We start from the raw sequence: 22,490 nt of genomic DNA on the forward strand, positions 1-22,490 counted from the left end.
ATTCTTTCTGCTACCAATGCAAAGCTGAGCTTTTTTAAATAAACACTACTGCTCCTCTAATGGTGTAGTCTTCCCCGTTATTCAGATGTATTTGAACTCCACTGTAGCACAGTCACACTGATTATTTTCTATCAGATGCCTTCTACTATAAACATTTAAAATTAAATATTCCTGTTCACTAACCTCCATCCTCAGACTCCCAGCAGCCACATAGAGCACTTTCATGTGGAGTACTGATCTAACCCCTGTTTGTATGTCTGACTTCTTTTGAGTGTTTGTACCAATCTTTGTTGCCTGCTGTTTGGATTTTGTCATCTTCTCTCAGGCATGCAGAGCATTTTCAGTTTTGCCCTTCCAATAATGAGTCACTCCAACTGGCATGCTCTCCTGCATCTGTCACCTTGTCCTCAATCCTCCATTTTAAAGCACTCCTACATTCTTTTTTTTTTTTTTTTTTTTTTTTTTTTTTTTAATCCTGAACACTAGAAGACCCTTTCCCTTCTACACTGAAAGCTTGGGTTTTCCTACATTCTGTATTTGTCTCTATTATATTTACTGGAATGGTGAAATAAAGACTCTTAAACACAATACTTGAGATGCTCAGGGAATAGAAATGCTAAATGATAAATATGAATCTGAGTAATGTCCTCATGGGACACTCAATCATAGCAGCCCAGTTCAACAAGAGAGCAAAGAGACAGGGTGAGTCTGCTAATCTTGCTGACAAAATTCCTTAGTCCACATCAGTTTGGTTAGAAGGAGCAGCAAACACAGTTTGTGCATAATTTATCAAAAATGGAGATTTGTGTTTTTAAATAAGTAAATAAAATTTAAGCATTTCTCAGCCTGTGCACAGTATATAACAGAAATAAAGAAACAGATACATTTTCAAACACAGAGAAGAACCTTTTGAAGTAAATGATTTATTAAAAATGATATCCTTGGCTTGGGTGCTCACTGAGGCATGCTATTAGGCTGAGCTAATTTCTTGTATCTGCCTTGGAAAGCTATTACCAAACTGTCACAGTGGTTTGCATGTGCAGCACAGAGGAAGACACAAAACCTGTGTCCTCCCCCTCCAGGGCGTGCTCCCAGAAAGCTTTTCAGCCTTGAGTTCCATTACAGATTTGTCCTGCTTCTTGGCCTGTAGGGAATCCCATGTCCATGTAAAGCCTGTGGGGACCACACAGCCTTGTGCTGCACGTGCTGTCTCTCCACAGCCAGCCTTACATGCATACTTAAAGGGTGTGCTGGGGAGGCTGAGGCTGATTCCATTCATAAATCCAAGCCTACGAAGAATATTCACCATGCTACCTCTCATTACACTACACCAAGGACACCTTGAATACAAGGGAGGATTAAGCTTGGTCAAGCTTGTTCTTTCAGGGGCATCCCATCCCTGACATCCTCCTTCAAACCCCCTCATTCCCCTAAAAATTGAATTCTCCAGAAAATTAAAGGTATTTGTATTTATGAATAAGAGCAAGAAACTGAAAACTCCACGTGGAACTTCCTGTATGTGTTGTGCATGCATAAACCCTTGGGTATTTTACACAGAAATGTTGATTATAATTATAGTACTAGAACATTTCTATGTGCCAAAGCGTCTGCCTTGCACCTGCTCTCCTACCATGGAAAGAGAGCAATGAGAGAGAACAGAAGCTGCATCAGAAAAGGGAAGAAAAATAGTAATCTCTTTAGAAAAACACCATCATTTTTTATTCAAACAAATTTTTTCTTGACTTCAGTGTAGGGAAAAAATAAGCATGGATCTTCCACTCTTTCCCTGCTACTTATAAGCAAACTCATGAAGGGCATCTCAGCTCTACAGTTCTTTGGAGAATTGAAATGAAAGGATGGATCCTCAGAAGCTGGTCTTTTCTCTTTGTCTGACAACAGTAATAGGTCTTGCAGTGTCAAGACAGGTTTTCTTTCCCTCCCTCTGAATGGAACATGTTTATTGGCACTGTGACATTGCCTGAGAATTCATACAGCTCCATTGCAGGTCAAAGTAAAGTCACTGCATGTTTCAGAGGGAGCCAGAGCAGGATTTAAAATGGCATTTCCTTTTGAGGCCATTGAATCCTTTCTAGATTTCCTGTGTGCTGCCAGTCAACATAAGGCTTTTCCTGATAAAAGCAAAATGTGCACCTGGAAATGAAGCCCTCAGTTATTCTGCAATTAATAGCAGAATAGTAGTTAACAGCCCTGGGTTTCCTATGCAACAAAATTTTTATATTAATATACATACCAATATATGTTCAAATACAAAAAAACCCCTTTGTCTCAACAAGGTGCTTTTATGGATAAAAGTTGCTTTAACAGAGCATTCAATTACTATTGTTAAAAATGATGCCTAGCACTCCATATTCACATCTGCTTAATCCTTTCTATGTAACTCAGCAAATAAATAAATAAATAAATTAATAAACCCACAATTAAGTATACATGTTTCAATGTATTTTAAGTATTTATTTTAGACAGAAAGGTACTTGCTGTGCCTGTGAAACCATATCTTATTATGGATTATTTGCCAACAATATGAGGGATCCCTTGAAGTGCTGAGAAAATGAATACCTAAGATCATAATTTCCAGGATTAGCTCTACATTTTGGGTGGAAAATGTCCTTAAAATTCTTTGTGTTTTAAATTTCCTCTTAATAGCAGCACCATTTGAAGAAATACATATTTTTCAAAAATTTTTATTTAGAAAGATAAATCTGACAAAGTTTAGATTTCCTATTTTTCAGTTTCCAACCACGCCACATATATCCAGGCAAAAGTTAATTTAATATGCACTTCCATACCTATGTAAACATTCCATATATATGGTATATATATTTAATGGTGTATATATATATATATATATATATATATATATATATATATATTGTTGGATAGTAAGAATATATATTCTCTTATATAATGCATATTTTATATACAATATATTTTTACAGTATACATGTAAATATAACTAGAGATAAATATAAATTCTGTGAAGGTTAAAGAAAAAGAAACAACAAGAATTTACAATGTCTATTATAGCCATGAAGTACTTCAGTAACAAAAAAAAAAAATGATATGATATGAACTGTTATTTTGAAGAAAGAACCAGTTCAGGAAGATGAAAGGTAAATGTAATGGAAAAATGTCAGACTCTTTTTTTATACTCATGCTGCAGTAATGCCTGGAGGCCAGAGAGATACTTGGCTGACTAACAAAATGCTAATTATCCAGAGACTTCTGTTTCACCGAGTAAAGCCACATCAGTAACTTGGAAAGTGAGATCTGTGGAATTCTTAAAGCATACTAATGAAAAAAACGCCAAAAGAAAATTTAAAAGGTGAGAGAGCAAAAAATTTTAATAATGGGATATCACATTTACTTGCTGTTCTGTATTTCATATTGTAAATAGTAGGATGTGCAGGAATGCAATGTCTCTTAATGAGACTGGGGCTGTAGCTCAAACAAGAAAGAATCAATAAAAATGTGAGCAGAGGAAGACAATTAAAATATTGAGGATGCAGCTTTAAAAACATTGTGATAGTGTTCTTCAAGGTCTTAAAAAATGACAGATTTATGACTATCAGAGAAAATTTTCAATCATCTACTTTGAAACTTTTTCCTGCATATGATACCTGTATCTGAGTATCTACATTCATGTCAAAACTAAACATTGTATCCCATAGTTTTCTGCTTGATATAAAATATATTGAATATTTTGATAAATTTGATAGTGAATAATATCTTGAATATTATTTTGGGCATATAAATATATGCGCAAAGGTTTTTGAGGGAAATGAAAAAGGGGAGGATCTCAGGCAAAATCTCCAGATGGAATACACCACAGACACGTATGTCTTACACTCACTGACAATTGTGTTTCAAAACAACATTATAAAGACTGTGAGAGTGAGCACCAGAAAGTCAGAAAAATGCCAGAATTATGGTTGTCTACAAAACTTAAATTCAGTTTGCATGTGTATATGCATTATGGCAGTCCATGGCACCACCACCTCCTGTTTTTCACAAGTCCCTTCCCTCTCTCAGTGCTCAGAATAGGTGATGAGAAGGTATAGATTGGCTTTTCAGCATCTCATTTGTTCTCTGCTCAGCCTGCACATTCTGATGGCTTTCTTTTATAGCAAAAACAAGATTTCAAAATGCTGCTCTGATGGCCAGGGGAATTGGACCTAGATGATTTTTAAGGTCCCTTCCATCCCAAACCATTCTGTCATACTAAGATTCTGCCAATAACCATGGTGGCTGCAGGAATAAAACAAACTTCACAGAGCCATAGAGACTACTGCTGCCATTTTATACCACTTGGCTGATGTCAAAAAGGCTCTTTAAACATGACTGGCCAGTTTGGGGTAATGAGGACTTCATTTTTCCATTGACTTGAATTATATAGTACTGCATATAAGGCATGATTCTCATTAATTTCAAATGCAGTCCTGAGCCCCAGATCCATACTGTTCAAGCTATTCAGGACACAAAAATGCAAGTGGGAATTTGCATTTGCAAAGCCTGGGAGGAGTGGACTTAAACACCTACAAATCTTACTGCAGTCTCTCGTATCAGACAAACAAATACAGAAACGTGTCCTTTGGATTTATATTACTTAGCTTGAGACATCTAAAAGCTATTGTCAAGCTAAAGCAGGCATTTGTAAGTTAAACTGGTCATCTTTCAGAGGCAGTAGAGACACAGATTGTGCCAGAGAGCTTGTCACCTTGCCTGCCCCATGTATTTTATATATTTTAGAACATTTTTAGAAGTATCCTCTTCTGCTAGGACACAATCAGTTGTCTGAAGGTTTATATCAAACACCAAACTGAATTAATCATGCTAGATTTAGAGGAATAACTATTAAATACTTAAATTTGACAAGCTCTAACTCACATGTGTGAACCTCATAGAATTTTCTTTTAAGTTTCTGTTTTTTTGGATAACTGACTGCAGCATTAAAATTGTTCCACATTACAGTCTAGAGGTGAATTGCTGTTATACAAATACAAATGGAACAACTAGGAGGCGAATAATCATTGTGTCATGCAATTATAAGACCTGAGCTTTGGAAAGGATGTACATATGACTCCTACACCTATTTTATTCCCAACTCCATTGCCTTCTCCCTTCCCCTCAATGTACTAATACTTTAGTCATGTATCTTCTCAATTTTGGCTTTTCCTCTTACTTCATATTAACCAGTTCCAGGTTTTAGCTTTCAGACCTCTCTTAAGATTAGGTCTGGGAACAAGTCATCCAGGCTCAATATCCTTCAATAAAAATAACCTGTCTTATGTCTTTTGACTATTTTCCCAGTATTTTCCCATTTGTAAGCACTTGGAGGTCTTCTTATCCTCAGTCCTTCACCTCAATCTTCTTACCCTGTTCTGACATCACCAAGTTATTCTTTTCCAGTCCAAATTGTCCTTCCCATGCTAAATGTTTTCTTTTGCCAGCTCCTGTTCGAGTCTCTTGCTTTGCTTCTGCAACCTTGCTCCTTGGTGACTGTCCTTCCCCTTCCCTCTTCCTTTTCTCTGCTGCCTGTTTGGGACTTGGATCCAGCCTCATTGCTCAAATGTTGTCTGTTATTCCCACATCCTCAAGCTGCCCTTCCCCATATCTACCAAAGCCTAGTCCTCTCCAAAAAAAGGCACCAGAACTTTTTTATGTTGCAAGATGGTCTTCCCATCCCTGGAAGTGTTCAAGGCCAGTTTGGATATGCCCCTGAGCAACCTGATCCACTGCTCGGCATTGCTGCCCCTGGCAGGGAGGTTGCAACTAGAAAGGTCCCTTTCAACCCAAAACATTCTATGATTTTTGAAAATGCCTCAAGGATTTGAGCTGTCTTATTTTGATTGCAGTTCCCTCCCTCCTCCACAACTTCCCCTACCACAGAAAAATTTAGCTCAAGTTTGGAACATTATAAACAATGGAAATTGTGATTTTAAGGGTACTGACAAGCAGCCTTAACAAGAAGTGATATCAGTTTTTACCTTTGGTACCTTTGGCATTTATCTGCATCTTCATTAAAACAGATAGGCTAGCAGCCTATTCCTTGTGTTCAGTGCTACCACTAAGGATCCCTGAGATGTGAACATGCTCAAAGATGTGCTGAAATTCTGACACGATGGAATTGGCAGCCCCATAACATCAGTCACAAGAAGGCAGGGAGGAGCTGCAGGCTTAGAGGGGTCTGTCAGCACCTATCTGCAGGCACCTGTGTAAGAGCTCTGACATCCCTGCAGAGTGGTACGAGATACTGTGTGTGCTCCTCTGGCTGGCACTGCTTATCTTTAGGACTCACATCGCCTTTCTCAGGTGCTTGTTTGTCAGAGGTTCAGCTCTGTTTCTTGCAATTCATTCCTTCTTGACAGAGGTTAAATGCTCCACTATATACATCATGCTTAGTGGCATGCATCTTTTTGGAGAGTTGATGCTGTGCTGATAGCTTGGAGAGACAAGGGAAATTGAAAAACAACCACTCTGCCTCCATCGTTATCTTTGTAGCCAGGAAAGCAATATATCTGAAGAAATAGTTAATTGAATGGAACATTGTGAGAGAGGAGATGACATTGCTAGAGACTGTATTACCAAAGGGGTCAGATCAGGACATTCCAATGATTATCTTAATTTCTTCATCTCCTCTGTCAATAGCTGTTGACTTCATTTCATTTGGCTGCCTCTCATTTCCAGAGGCAAGAGGACAAGTCCTGCCAGTGCCACACTGCAGCACTGTGTGCTCCAACTGCAGCAAACACTGTGACATTATGCTTGCTGCATTATGCTGAGCCAGCCAGACACTTCTGCTGAGCTCTGGCATCAATGATGTATCATTGTTTCACTGACTCCCATTCTATTAAAAGAGGTTAACAAGATTGGTGTTCAGCACTGATGTATCTGTTTCTTATCTGCATGGAATTTAAAGTGCCCATAACTCAATAGTGAGTGATACTCCTATTTTTTTTTAAGATCCCTGTAACTGGTGACTGATTCCATTACACATTCTCAGTCCCCTAATGTGCTGCTTTCCCATGTGGATACATTATCCTTTACCATTTGCCAGCCTGGGCCTGGGAGCGGAGTGCAGAGGGGGAGGGAAATGAGGAAGCCCAAGCTGCTGTGTGCAGTCACACTTGGCCACATGGACGTGCAGGGCTCTCACATGTGCCACAAACACAGCACATTGCTCATCCCCAGCAGATTCCCAGGATCTCCCCATCAAAGTTCATAACAGCATCAGTTCTGGGATAAACCTATGAGAGTTGGAGGGTTTCAGTCTCTTTTGTCAATATGAAATGTAGAGCTGAGCCCCTTCAAGTGAGGCCATTTCCTCCTGAATTACCGGGACATGGTTCCCAATAGCAAAGGAAGGGTGAAAAGATATCCTTTCTTGGAATTGCATCCCTTCTTTTCACAAAGTTTTCCTTCCAGTGTTTCAGTTAAATAGAGGAAGGGGAAGAATAATTTTCTCTATAAAATGAAAGAATGATGTCTAATACTATTACAGGCAAGTCAAAATCCAGAGAAATGAGGGGAAGTGGGATGAATGTGTCCATGAAAGAGGACTCCCTCTTTAGACCTCCAACATCCTCTTCCTCTGTAGGAATCACCTGGCACCTTGGTTTAAGTGGAATTACATTGTTTGATTATATACTGCATTTTTTGTACATAGGATGGAAAAAATACACATCAGCATAAGGACAAGCACAACCTTTATTAGCCAAACAATAATTTTACAGCCATTGATAACACTGGTAATGTGAACAGACTTGCCTGGTGATTTAGTTCTGTTATTTTTTTTTTTTTTAACAAAAAGAGTAAATTTTGTATTTATTTTATTTCTTGGAATGTAGTTTGCATCTCATATTATTTACTGAGAAAAATAAACCATTTTGTGGAAATGCTGAATGAAACCCACTTTCAGGTACATTAGGTCTATTGAAAATACTGTATCAAATCCAAATAGTGGTAAGGATAAAGAATGGTGAGCACATCTGTGGTGGTCTTTTTTTCTTTACAAATTGATATTTTATTTTCAAACTATAGTAGAAAGAATGCCCTTTGTGTCATCACAACTAAAAAACGCTAAAGGTCTCATAAGATACCATTTCAAGTTTTCACAAAACTTTGTGATTGCACACAGATGAACATCTATAAAAGTTGTTTACAAATTTCCTGCGCAAACTTTGCTTCTAGTAGGAAAAAAAAAAAACAATTTACAAGCTAACAGACCAAATATGTAAATAAATGACATATGCATGCACAATCAATACCTATATGCAAATATCAGGCATACACTGAATTTCAAAACCCTGGTCCTGAAGTGTTGCTGAAAGTGGAAGCATCAAGGTGAAGCTAGGCTAGAAAATAATCAAGATCAAATTTTGTCTGTTAATCAGTTTCCTCAGTTCAGTCTCAGTAAGCAGAAGAACAGTTCCACACTAACCTTGCTTTTGTCACTAAAACAAATTCCTGACAAGACCAAGCCAATTCTCTCCCTATATCAATGCATGCAATAATTTTTATGCAATGTCCCTGCTTTACTAATAAGTGAGAGGTATTTCTGCCTTAAGGGAGGTGAATATGAAGCCAGCTGACTGTCCTCTGTCCAGATATTCCCATGTCCCAGTGTGATTAGCACTGTCTTGTCAAATGTAGTTCTAAGCCATTTGTGAACACCTTCTTTGTTTATAGTAGCACACTGAAATCTGCACAGATCTCTGTGTTTGCTTTTCTGTGTATCCTATTAACAGTGCACTACATTTCAAGATACCACACTGCAGAAAGTCACAAAAGCATTTTTAATCAATTTAAATCAAATTTTTAAAAATTACTTTCATTCTGGAAAAATACTTCTTGGTATAATTCTGAGAAAACAAAATTGGGTTTTTTCCACTGTTGTAAAATCAGAGTCACTGTACAAAAATTTTCGTACTGCATTTGAAATTCTTCAACTGCAATTTTGTACAAAAAACCCTATAAAAATCAAACTATAGCTAAGCAGGATTGAACCCTGTAAATGACCAGCTGGGATCTGCTTGGAAAGAGGTATTAAGGAAATTTTTAAAATCTATGCCCTTGAGAGAAATTTTCAAAAACCTGATAACTGATCAAAAGCCCAGGTATTTTTATTATCCCACAAGAGTAAATAAAACCATAAAGCACAATATTTCAGTTTTAATTCCAGTGTAATAAAGCACAGTGTATTAGATCCTGATTCCCAGCCCTCCTTTCCTAGAGGCAGTCTAGTTATATATGTACAACCAAGAATAACCTTCAACTCAGGACTTGCACTTTTTTTAAAAGTAGAAATATGCAAAAAGCAGGAACTAAGGCAAAGAATGGGGAATATTGCTTTAGTTAGATGAGTCAAGAATGCCCAAGAACTACCTCTATTGAACTTCATGTTGAATTCAGAGCTATGTACTCCACTACAATATTAAAAGAACCAGTTTTAAGTGTATTCCATCACTCCCATTTGACCAACTATTGTTTCAGTAGCTGTCTGAAGCTCCTACCTGAAGGGATTTTAACAATTCATTGTTACTGTGCACAGATTGCAGAAGAAACAGACTGGACAAAGCTGATTTACCATTTACCATAGCTGATTTATGTATCCCAGATTTACCAGTTTCCAGACAGTATTTCAAGGTCAACGAGAAGATAGCAAAATGTTAAAAGTTTATGTGTTTGGGTTTTTTTGGTGGTTTTTTTGTTTTTGGTTTGTTTTTTTTTATGTCAATGATAACAAGATATTATTGCAATGACAGACTTCTGCATTTCTCCCAACAAACAGGACTGCATTACTGAATGATAAAGCCAAGAAGACTCATACAGTGTGAAAATATGCAGGGGAACAACAGCTGTTAGTCATTATTTTCTCCTTATCCTTTCAACACCTCTCTTTCAATTTGCTCTCTAATGGGTAAATCACACTTTCTCCCTAGGACATTTTCTCATTTCAGGTGAAACACAGATAAAGCTGATGCTGTTTTCTCCTAACCCTTTGTCAGTACTAATATGATAGAGGATGTTTCTGCTTTTCTTCTTCAGACAATGAACCTTGCCTCTTCCTTACACAGCCTGTGTTAAATTTCTCAAAAGAGAAATGTGAAATATAAAATTTATTGCTCTCACTTCATTTAGGCCAAAGAAGAATCTATCATCAGACAGCTTTGAAACATTTCTTCTATGCTTTATCTCATCTGACAAACTTCACAGTAGCTATTTGGAAAAAGAGGAAAAATGTAGAAACAGTTGTGCTTATGATCACATTTGACTTATTGCACAGCTTACTATACTTTACTCTGTTCTCTGTTTCTTAGCTAGATATGTATTGTAGGTGAAGGTGAATATGCATTGTAGTTTGAGCCTTTTGTTCACTCTGATTTAATCTGATTCTAGGCTGCAGTGAAAATGAGGCAGGGAAAACCCAAACAGCTACAAATATCAAGTCCTACTAAACTGGACTTTTCACTGAAAAATACATTTTCCTTTATTAACTCTTAAAGTCATAATTACCAATTTTTCCAAGTGGCCAAATGGCACAGATCTCCAAAATGACAGGGTGTGTCCACTGATGAGTTTGGAATGTATCACAGCACATGCAAGCTTGAATGTGTGCATTTTTCCAACAATTTCTTGTTCAAAGTAAGTGGTTGCTTTCTTTCAGAAAGGCAAGTCAGTCTACATCTGGTTTTGACTTTAGGATGTGAAAGATTAACCTGATTACATTTCCCACACAGCTTCTAATATGTAACATTTTTACAGCTAGTAGTGCAGGAACTATTTAGTGAAATGGATTGTGCTGAAGTTGTGGAGAAGGCACAAGTCTGTAGGTACTCTTTTTAGAGTAGCAGCTACTTACAGCTACTCTTGGGCAATGCTAAGGTAGACACACTCCTTATGCCTCATACGAACTCAAGAAGGCAAAATATTATTCCCAAGAGTGCCTCAGTCATGTGAGTCTTTAATGGGATAATAAACTACCTGGGGTTTAAGCCCTCCTTCAGCATCTAGGGCAGCTCCATCCCAACCCTCCTAGTTTTTCAAGCTGATATTATTACTGTTTACCAGCTCTTACATAACAGGTTTCTGCCCCTCTCACATGCATCACTGATTACAACCTCAAAAAGAAAAGGGGAAACAAGAACAATAAACAAAAATAGAGACAAAAGTAAACTCCCTTGGTACCGGAGAACATGGGAACAGCAGGGATCTGTGTAAAACCTTGCACGTGTTATGACAGCATCCAGAGCTGGCAGCAGAATGAAGTATTGGGACCACACGAAGAAAGGATTAATGCAGGCACGTTTCCCCGGTAAAAACACCCTGTTAAAAAAATGCGTGCGTGTGTGTGTGCGCACACACACACGCACACATACATACATATGTACACATATATAAAGAATCACCCCCGTTGGCTAAGGGGGAACACGTCAGGGAGCGCACTGGGGTGACGCGTTACTGAGCGGGGTCCCTCCGAGGGGCGCGGCGCTCTCGCCACCCCGCCATGGGGGCTCATTGTCCGCGCTGCCCTCCGCGGTGCCCGTGACTCGCCGCCGCGGGGCACGGACAAACAAAGGGCCGCGCTGGCGGCGGCCGGGCCCCGCCGCCGGGCGGCACAGCGGCCGGGCGCGTCCCCGGTGCCGCCGCCCCCCGCTCCGTTCCGTTCCCACAGGGCTGTCCCCGCCCGCCCCCCGGCAGCTGCCATGTGTCTGCTCGAGTGCGATTAACACCGACTCGCCAAATCCCCGCCGCGCCCGCGTCCCCTCCCCGGGCCATTTGGGGCATGCACGCGCCCGCGCCCCGTGTTTACACGGCGGCGCCTTCGCGCGGAGCCTTTTTGTGGATGGCGCTGGCAGCTGAGCCGGGGGAGGTGGGGGCTCCGCGCCGCGCAGCGCCCGCCGCCGGCTATAAAAGCCTCCGGGCCCGCGGGCGGCAGCGCCAGGCGAGCGGCCGCGCACCGGCGGAGGATGGAGGGCGTCTGCCCCCGCCCGCTCTCGGCGGCGCTGCCCCCGCAGGGCTACTCGCCCCTCTCCTCCTCCTCCCGGTGCGGGGCACGGCCCGGTGCTGCCCTGACGGCCCTGCCCTCGGCCCGCAGCCCCGCGCCCTTCTGGAGGCCGTGGGTGGCCGCGCCGGCTGAGGCGGCCCGGCGGAGCGGCCGCGGCCCCGCAGCGGTGAGTGGGTGCGGCGCGGCGGAGCATCCGCCGCCGGCATGGCCGTAACTCGGCTGGGGAGTCCCGGCGGGACGGGGATGCTCGGGGAGGGCCCGGCGCCGTGCCGGCGGGCTGACATCTGCTCTCTCCTCCGCAGCCTCGCAGCCCCGGCGGGCTGGCGGAAGCCTCCCGAAAGCTGGCTCAGTACACGCACCCCGTCAGGTAAGTGCAGTCCCCGCCGCCGGGTCCCGCGGGAGGCCTCGGGGCACCAGGGGCCCGTGGCGCTGAGCGCCGGGGGAGAATCCCTTATCGCCACTCTAGTGTCAGGATTAGCTCTCCCGCCCCTTTTGTTTCCACCCGTGTATTTATGAAGATATTAACGTGCCTTGGGAGTGAATTGGCCCTCTATGTGCTTTTGAACTGACAGATCCTTGGGCAAATGGTTGGCAGGACTCGTGCTTGTAACATATTTGAGTTGTTGAAGTGCATTTGTGGTGTGAGACTTGAGACCTATTACACAGCCATGTGGGTGTTTTTTAGTGGTGGTAGAGTTGGCTGAAGGACCTTGTTACTCATTCCTGTGTCCAGGATTAAAAAAGGCACGGGGCTGTAGTTCCTGGGTTGTGTTGCTGTTCCCAGAGCAAAGAAGCAGGTGGAGGCGTGGGAGAGAGTAGCAGGAAGAGAGGGTATGCACTGGCTAAGCCACCTTTGCCGAAGAAAATATTTGTGCAATTACTGCTTTAACGATAAAGGTAATGATATTATCTGCACTGTCAGTTCTGAAAAGAAGAAAAAAAAAGGGGAAAAGGCAACAGTTGAATCTGTAGGAGAGTCTGTATTCAGAAATGCTGGTAGATGTTTTATGCATGACACTTAAAATAATTGCACAGGTAGTTTTTCCAGACAAGATGCAGCTTTCTTTCAAATCTAGGCTGTGATACTTCAAATAGTGATGCACTAACTAAGCAACTGTACAGGCAGACTTCATTGTGACTGCTCCAATGGTTAGGTTTGAGTGAACGCTGTTGCAGGCACCATTGGGAATGGAGACCTGTTACAAAGCCCATGTCAGTGAGTTGGTGCTGCCAAAGAAGCGGTGTCCTGCTAAACAGTAGCCTAAAAAGTATTTAATGAAATTGCTAGAAACCTGTCTAGTTCTGTTTCTTAATGCATTTCTATTTTAAACAATCTGTAGTTAGCATTTCATTATGTTGTAGTGTTCTAGCCCCTTGACTCTTGACATTTCCATGGTCAGTTCCTTCTAGCTATTTCTACACTGGAAGCAAAAGGGAATGGCAGTTGAAAAGGAACAGGAACTTGGAGTCTATTAATTGCTATATATTATCATTAGCTGATGACCCATGCTAACTGTGATCTTATTATCCAGAAATTTTTGTCATTTCTGGATACAACACAGACTGCTTTTAAAAAATGATTAAATAGCAAGGTCTGGTGAGCCCTAGACCTTTATCATTCCTTTGAATTTTACAATGGTGTGAAACAAGTATCAACGATTACCTAAGCTAGGGACCTTCAGTAAGAAAACTACTAATTTGATTCAAATGTATATTTGAGCCTGTTTGAGGCCCATTATATTCCCTGGGAATAGTTCCAGTAGGGGCTGAACTGCTTGGATCAGATCCCCAGGTAGTTTTGTTAATGAGCTACTGGAGTGGGAAGTTTCAGATGCAGGATCTTGGGCTTTCATAGTTTTGCTGCAAAACTAGCACTCTAAATGCACTTTCTCTCTTCAGATAAAATAACAATCCAGAGAATTTTTTCCTAATTACATGCAGAAAGCAATTTTACAATTGAGCATGTTAGGAAAAGCTCTGTAGGATGCTTGTTTTAATAAGCTTTCAGTTTGATTTTTTGCATGTCAGCCTAAGAGTAAAATGCATAATAATAATAATCAAATGTATTGTATACTTGTTTCAGACTATTTTGGCCCAAATCAAGGTGCTATGATTACTTGTATCAGGAAGCTGAAGCACTTCTGAAAAACTTCCCAGTTCAGGCTACAATATCCTTTTATGAAGACTCGGATAGTGAAGATGACGAAGATGAACTTGAACAAGATTCAAGAACAGAATCAAGTTCCTGACTGCAGGGAAGGCTAATGCCACTTCTAAAACTTAATTTAAACTTAATATAAATATGTATTATAGTATTTTTAAAGATAATTTATTTCTATGTAAGTTATTCTTAATAAAACTGAGATGTCTTGTAATTTTATCCTTTTTCCTTTGTTCTGTTCCTGTCCTGGTTTAAATTGGGAAGATATTGATTAGTATTTTTCTGTCTAATATCCTACAGTTTGTAGGACAGTTGAACACCAATTTTTGAAGCAGAGAACAGATGCCTTACTTTAAAGGGCTCTGTGGTTTTGTGACTTCCTCAAAGGCTGAGGACACAAGGAAAGCTTGTCATTGTGATTTAGTAGGCTCCATATGGAAGTGTATCAATGAATCATTGGATTAATTAGTCCAATTGTGTTGTGCCTGCTATTACAACAGAGTTTCAAACATAGAGAAGTAATATAGCTGTTTTTAAAATGGAGAAGAGTCCAAATTCTAATCTAGTTATTGTTGTGTTGCCTTATGTCACTTTACTGTGATGTATATTGGCCGTGCTGTTATACTTAAAAGGATACTTTCATACTGCCTTTGTTTGTAAAGTGGACATCAAGAAATGAGAAAAAGGTCTGAGTTGTTTTAATAGTGAGCTTGGTTTTAATACTTGAAACAAAGTTTGCTACTGACCATCGTGAAGGCCAGCGCCCCTAAAAGAACAACAATAAATTAAAGGCCCGTGCCTCTGTCAGGTAGCACCTGTGCATTTAACAGGCTCAGTGTGCCGACACAGCCAGGGAGTGCCTGTCCCGTCCCATGCGCTGCCTGCTGCAGGAGGCGGCGGGCCCTCGCCCAGCGCCTTCTCACACTTACCCTTCGGAGCGCGGGCTGCAGCAGCTGTGTCCGCCACAGCCTCCCAGCACCTGCCGCTCGGACACCTGGACGGAAAACCAACCCTAGCGCAAAGGCAGGCCCTCCCTCGCCCCCGGGGGAGCGAAGGCGGCGCTGGCGCGGTAGGAGCCGCTCCGGGCCCTCAGCGGTGGATCCCGGGCGCTCCGCCCCGCGCCGCTCCGGGCCCTCAGCGGTGGATCCCGGGCGCTCCGCCCCGCGCCGCTCCGGGCCCTCAGCGGTGGATCCCGGGCGCTCCGCCCCGCGCCGCCCCCGGGCCGAGGCGGCCGGCGCTGCTCCCGGCCGGGCCCCGCCCGCCGCGGCGGAGCCTGCGCGCAGCGCCCCAGCGCTCCGCCCGCCCGCCCGCCGGGGCCCGGCTGCGGCCTGGCCCGGCACCATGCTCAACGTGACGCCGCCGGCCTTCCCCGCGCCCGGCTCCCAGCAGCGAGCGGCAGCGGGTGCCCGCAGCAAGGTAGGGGCGGTTCTGCCGCTGTTGGTCGCTTGGGGGGATGTGAAGGGCGCCCGCCTCTTTCCCGCTGCGCCGGCGGCGGTGCCTGGCCCGGCCCCGCCCGGCCGAGCTGCGGCGGTTCCCGGTCGGTTCCTGGTCGGTTCCCGGCGAGGGGCTGCGGCAGGGTCTCGGGAGAGGGGCCGGCTTGGCTGCGTTGATGAAAGCGCTCGGTACTTCTCGTTTGAGAGGGCGGCGCTGACAACGCTTCCGGCGCTTCCTGCCCTTCCTGCCCCGGCTGTTCCTCCTGTGCACAAATGGAGGCTTTCACCTTGGAATTACTGCGCGCAGCCTATGCTTTCTGTGTTGGATCTTCATCTTCGGAGGGGTTTTGAGATTACTTGTTGTCTAGAGACCTTGCTTAGAAAGCAGACTTGGACTAAAGTAGCATTAAGAAATGCGGGTTTATGTACGCTTTAGGTTTTTTTGCTTCTGTTTTTCCTGTGGTTTTGTAAGACCGCAGTTCTTTACCCCTGTTTCCTGCTGTTAAAGTTTGGATCAAAAGGGTTCCCAGACTCCCAGAACAGGAGGATGTTTGATACCCTGAATATCTAGCTCTGCCTTTCAGGGGAGGCAGACCTTGCCAATGCTTCCCTGGAAAGCTTCTAGACTTCTGTCCTGGCTTTCTCCGGGTGAGGCTTCCAGTTGCTGTAGAGCTTGTGGAAAGTCTTTATGAATGCTGTGAAGGTGAAATTTGTCTTTTTAAAATCTCCTTTCTTTATTGCTTGTAGTTTCCCAGACCATATCTTAAATGATTTACCGCCAAGGCAGACTTCAGTATCTTCGGTTTGCTTTGTGAAGAGCAATCTGAATGTTTGTTGTTGTTCAGTAATTTCTGTGTCACTACTCAGAACACTCCCTCAAACACCCTTACTACTGAGTAGGACTCCCAAATATCAGTGAATGAGTTGGATTATTAATTTTTTTTTGTCTGGCCCCTCCTATGAAGCTTAGAAAAGTGTATTCTTAGAATGGCTTTTCCTTGAAGTTGTTTGTACGTTTGGTTTTTTTTAGGTACCTTTAAAACCAGGAAGGAGTCTTATGGATTGGATTCGGCTAACTAAAAGTGGGAAGGACTTGACTGGTTTGAAAGGGAGGCTGATTGAAGTGACTGAAGATGAGCTCTCTAAACACAACAAAAAGGAGGACTGCTGGATATGTATAAGAGGTTGGTTGCTGTGATGTTTCTTCTGTGTTTTTTACCTGGCTTCTCTTTTGTGTACTTAAAGAAGAAGCAACAAAACTCAAAAAAGAGGAACAAATGCCACACTCCAAGAGAAATTATGTACCTCCTGTGCTTAGGCCAGGTGTAATCTTAACATAATTTGGCATAACTTCAAGTGAGAGATTTTGTGTTGCAGACATTTTCATTGCTTTCAAGCCTTTCAAAACAAATCTTCCAAATGGGCATATTTTATAGCTGCCTTTGAGCAACACAAGATTTTAGGTAATGTATCAAACAAAAAGGGCTTAACCAGAAACAGGGCTTTGAAAATTAATAGACTCCTCAGTCTTGGACAGTTTATTATTTTGAGCAATCGCTTATTTTTAAGTATTCTTAAGAGCATCCAGAGACATAAATGTTAAAAATATTAGTTAAACCTGGAGAATAGTCTTTGGGAAATAACTGTGAAAGCACACATGCTGGTTCATAAAAAACTTAGTGGTGCAAATTACAGTTGCCACACAGAGCAGCTGTAATCTCTGTCTGCAATGACAAATACCTGTGGTAACTATGCAGTTTTATTTCTGTTACTATTTTAATGAAATTTTATCTCAGAAGTTGAATCATATGGTATACATTTAGCAATATGTGAGGGTGGTCTGGAGCAATAGCTGTGGCTAAAACAGTATTTTTGGAGTTGCAAATGAAGTTCCTTATTGTTCTGCAGAAAGGAGTAAAACATTTGCTCTGCAGAGGCTAAAATACACTGATATCCCTGTAAATTTGTGAGGAGATAACACCAATTTCCATGAAGATAGAATCACTCTTTCTACAGCAATGCCCCATTAGCTACTCTGATCTTCTTAATCTATTAATGATAACATGGATCTGGTAAGGAACAGCATTTATATTAAGTAAAATGTCATGTCTGAACTTCATCAAAAGAAAGTTACGAATTTCTGTCTGAGGGTGATTGTATTATTGTTGAGTGTTAAAGGAGATGAGAGTGAAAATAAAGTGTTATTCACTATTGGCCCTTGAGCAGAATAATAGGATTGTTAATTCCCTGTGCTGCAGTTGCACATGCCAATAAAACTATAGTGGGAAGAGAGCTAAAGAAAGCTTGTTTGCCATGGACATCTGTTTATTTTTCACTCTGAAAATGGAACATCTACTGCAGACAGAATTACTACCTAAAAATACTTCTGTTTTCTTTGTAATCTCATCCCACCTTCACTGCATCTCTGAGGCTGGTTTTTGCAAGAACTCCATCAAGTTGCCTCTGTATCTTTCCTTAAATTTTTCCAGGTCTGCTAGTGAAAAAGCATCATAAATGAAAATCACGGTAGCCTGCATGTGTGGACAGGTAGTAAAATAATTTAATTTTGTATATATATATATATATATATATACAGAATTCTAATATGGAAAAGCTAAATTAGGTCTCTGCATTGGTAGTTAGACTGTGTCTCTATAAGAAGGAGCAGAAACCCATGAGAGCAATATGAAGTAAAAGAAGAACAGGAACTAACTTGGTTCAAAACCCCAGTGTGACCAAAGAAAGCTGTCATATAGGGCACAAATTTGTATATAAAGGGGGGGGTGCAGGGAAGTTAAAAAACTCTCCTGAAGGGGATACTTCTTTTGTTCCAGCAAGTTTGATGGTAAATTTGAGTAATATTCAGGAGACCTTGGCTATGCAGGTACTTAGAATTTATTGTCTGCAGTAGTAACTGCTGCACACAAGATGGCACAGTGAATACAGCCGTCAGAACAGCAGGTTGGTAAAGTGTGCAAAGATCTTTCCTTTTTTTTTTTTTTATTGGGTCTTTGTTGTTGACTGGGATGGTTGTTCTTGCCAACTAGGATTGTTCCAAGTATGTCTGTCCGAGGTTCAGTGCTGAATGCCTTACTCTCCTTCTGAAGTAATTAATGCACACTTCCTAATGTCTTAAAAGCTTCTGAAAGCAATGCCACAGTTCCATTTTTGCTCGTTTCCAGTTTTGATAATGTTAAATATTTTAAATACTCAAATTGATAGGGATGCAATAATCATGTTAACAGCAATATATCTATAGTTAAATCTGTTTGTAGCTGTATTCTTCAAGCTCCTATAACCTGATTGCCTAGGCACAATAATTATCCTTCATCATTTCAGACCTGTGAAGAAACATTATTTCATGTCACAGGAAGTGTAGGAGCAGTGCTGAGCCCTTTTACCGGGACAGATAGAACCAGAGTTGTAAGCTGTTAATAAGCTGTTTTAAGTTTCTTATATTGCTGAATCTGAAGAATAGAAGTTTTGTTGCTGATTGTCACAATCTTTCCTTGTGTGAGACAGTTCATTCCTGTAGGCATTTCTTTCCATGATGTGATAGGGAAACAGCTGTGACAGCACTTCAGGGATAACTTAATTGGAAGGGAAACTGAAAGCAATTGTTTCCACTGGCTGGTTCAATTTTGTTTCTTTTTAAACCTGCCTGTGGTACTTTTACCCTCTAGCTAGGATACATCATGTTCATTTTCTAAGTTGAAGTCTTTACCCATGGCAAGTGGCATTGTAGGACTGGCATCTCCATGTGATAAGATATCTATTGTTCTCTATACAGTTGTTCACTTATGTTTATGTTTTTGTGGAGTCATGCTGTTTGTTCCAATTATGCCTACTGTTTGCTAGGACACTCTTTAATTTGTGCTAACCTTTCCATTATTTTTGGAGACAGGAGAGGTTGTAGAAATGCTGCTTATATGCTTTTATATTCTGTTTTCTACAGGATTTGTATATAATGTCACGCCGTACATGGAATACCATCCAGGTGGTGAGGATGAGCTAATGAAAGCAGCAGGAACTGATGGTACAGATCTGTTTGATCAGGTGAGAACAACTGGCAGCAAACAACACTTGCTCACTGTACTTTGAAAAATTGATGTTTTGTGATTATTTTTAGGCATTTCAGTGGAAATGATGATTTGAACTTTTTCCTAAGGACAGGCAGCAGGTGACTGATCAGAATGACACACCTGCTGAAAGAGACATGTAGTTTAAACTTTGTATCAAAGGACAATAATGAAAATATCACTTTGTTGTTAGAATTATAGTTCAATTGGACCTCTTTTTTTATAAGAGGTTGCAATAAAGCTAGCAAAAATTTGAGATACCACTTTAATCAAATGACTACTGTTGTTGGAGAGACCTATTTTTCTAAGAGCTTTCACTTTTACAAAAAAGTTTGTAGAATTCTTTGTCTATTTACTTGGCAGCTGCAATATCAGAAAAAATGCTGGAGCTTCTATTAACTTTAACTGTTGAACAAATCACAAGATGACAGTTGGTCTCTTATTTTTTACCATTTCTTCAATTTTTTGAAAATACTCATAAAATAAAGGTTCTGCAGCATGGGTATGCTTTCTGCAAGGACTCGCAAACTTGGTGCTGTAAAATGTGATTCACTGAGTTAGTATTTTTTAGAAACAGACATTCTGTGGGTCTCCATTACTCACTAGGTGTATCTGAGAAACTGGGAAAGAGCAGAAAAGAAATCTCTTCTGAAAGGAAATATGTTACCTCTTTACATGTTGGGCATCAGAGTGTTTTATGCCTTCATTTGCAGAATGTTTTTTATATTGTAGATAAAGATGAGTAATGTTTAGCTTTGTTGAGTTTATCCTTGGTTAATCCTTTCACAAATGAAGTGTTGGTTTGGGGCATAATTCTTTGATTTCAAGAAATTTGTAGTATCAGGTATCCAGTATCAAGTTGTGGCTTGGAATTATGTTGCTGGGTCATTATATGCAAACCGGAGTCTTGACACCAGGAGTATTTGGGGAAGCCTCTGTCGTTAAGTTCAGATCTATGCTTGCAACTTTTCAGTTTTTTTGTCATGGGAATGGAAGCAGGTTTAGATCCTGAAACTATGCTTTTCACTTTTGTTATTTCTGCCTTATGACTTTGCTGTTACTGGAGGTGTTTGTTTTCTCCTTTGCTTTAGCATTCTGTGTCTCTCAGATAGTGATTTTTTTTTTTTTAAAGTGCTTGAGATTGCAGTGTTCCCCAAATTTCTGGAAAAATTACCTGTCATTCATAATCCTTCATTTCTTTCTGTTACCTGTATATGAGGAAACTACAACTTGTTGATGGATTCTTTATCTCATCTCCTTAGCTAGTCCAGTTTAAAGTTTTTATTTTTAAATCTAGATTCCATTCAAATTTGTCATGCAACACTTTGTTTCCTTTTCTCTTCTTGTGATGTTATCCTGGATGCCCTATCAGAATTCGCTTTTCTGCCATCCATTTCCTCTACAAGTTCTCCAGTTCTGGTCTGTAAAGCTACTGCTTTTTCTTCACTATATTTTACTTTCTAAAATAGGGAATTTCCAAATGATTCAGTGATAGTAAGACAGAAGCAAACAATTACACCAGCTTGGTAGGAGGTGTTTGTCTTAACTTTTATTCTTTATGTTTGTTTCCTTCATCCCTTTTCCCTTCACTTGTCTAAACAAGACTAATAAATATTGTGGTAATGACAAAGTATTTGTTTTGTTAGTTGTGTAGCATGCATCATAAAAATGCTGTTCTGAAATATATTTTGTAGCTGAAGGTTATGATGTTCAGATATTGCAAAACATAAGTGAGTAAATTTAACTACTGTTAATTTTTTCATAATCCTATTGTTTCACTTAATGCCATGTTATCTGTAATAGAAGTAAAAATAAGTACTGACTGATGTAATAGTGACTTCTAATGTGTTTAAAAAATAATCTGCTAAATGAATCATATTAGTCAATGTACAAAAATGAACTTTTCTGTTTCAGTGCATAGAACAACATAGTAAGAATTCAAAATTTTTTAAAAATATATTTTATTAATGTAGGTTCATCGTTGGGTCAATTATGAATCAATGCTGAAGGAGTGTCTTGTTGGGAGAATGGCTATCAAGCCTATTGCTGCTCCAAAAGGTGAGTTGTTTTAAGAAGGAAATATTGCCTATTACACTTCATTCTAAAATTACCTGGAAATTATGAGAAATCTTTAATCGCCTCATATTTATGAGGAGAGTCTCTATTTTTACATAGAGTTGAAGGCTTTTGCATATATTAGGTGGGTTTTTTTTTTACAGCAGATAATAAATTGAAGAATAAATTGTTGTATAATTGAAGACTTTTAGTAATGTACAGCCATGTTTCTTCTTTTGTTTTTAGTTATTAGAAAACAGCTGTGCATGTGTGTTACATATCTGTGTGCATAGAAAAGATCTTTTACTGCCCTGCCATCCCTCTTTTTTCTCCTGATCCCAGAGGGCAAACTGTCATAGGCAAATGGAAAAAAAAAATCAGTATTTTTCAATCTGGTGATTTCAGCACCTTACATACATCTGGCAGGTTGCATATGTATTGAGATATTTGAATACACTTCATGAGCAGTTTTTCTTTCCAGAATACTGTATTGGGTCTTTTAGCTTGAATTTACCTTAGTTTGAATTTACATTTTACTGATGCAACAGACTCCTCTGAGCCAGGAGAGCAAGAAATGTGATACAGTCTTAGAATGCAGGTGGTGGTTTCCAGAAACTTTAGTCTGTTTTTTGTTTTGTAGGCTGCAGGCAAAATTTCCTATACCTGGGAAGCAGACATTGTTACTCACTATTGACCCTTATCAAAACTGCAGTGAAAACATGAAAGGATTAACGATT

At 40.6% G+C, this 22,490-nt stretch overlaps 2 protein-coding genes across 2 annotated transcripts in view; both read left to right on the forward strand.

The window, feature by feature from the left end:
- The first annotated feature begins 11,742 nt into the window (after nt 1-11,742).
- On the forward strand, nt 11,743-14,405 carry RIPPLY2 (ripply transcriptional repressor 2). The gene is made up of 3 exons (XM_079326550.1): nt 11,743-12,191; nt 12,328-12,392; nt 14,109-14,405. The coding sequence occupies exons 1-3, from the start codon at nt 11,988-11,990 to the stop codon at nt 14,272-14,274; spliced, it is 435 nt and encodes a 144-aa protein (XP_079182676.1). The 5' UTR covers nt 11,743-11,987; the 3' UTR covers nt 14,275-14,405.
- Nucleotides 14,406-15,435: 1,030 nt separating this feature from the next.
- Nucleotides 15,436-22,490, forward strand: part of CYB5R4 (cytochrome b5 reductase 4) — a 30,084-nt gene continuing 23,029 nt past the window's right edge. Inside the window, exons 1-4 of the mRNA XM_079327162.1 lie at nt 15,436-15,602; nt 16,650-16,803; nt 19,575-19,675; nt 21,672-21,756. Coding sequence (XP_079183288.1) covers nt 15,528-15,602; nt 16,650-16,803; nt 19,575-19,675; nt 21,672-21,756 — 415 coding nt within the window. The 5' untranslated portion in view covers nt 15,436-15,527. The remainder of the gene's footprint in view (nt 15,603-16,649; nt 16,804-19,574; nt 19,676-21,671; nt 21,757-22,490) is intronic.

Source organism: Erithacus rubecula, assembly GCF_903797595.1.
Source record: "Erithacus rubecula genome assembly, chromosome: 2".
Lineage (NCBI taxonomy): Eukaryota > Metazoa > Chordata > Aves > Passeriformes > Muscicapidae > Erithacus > Erithacus rubecula.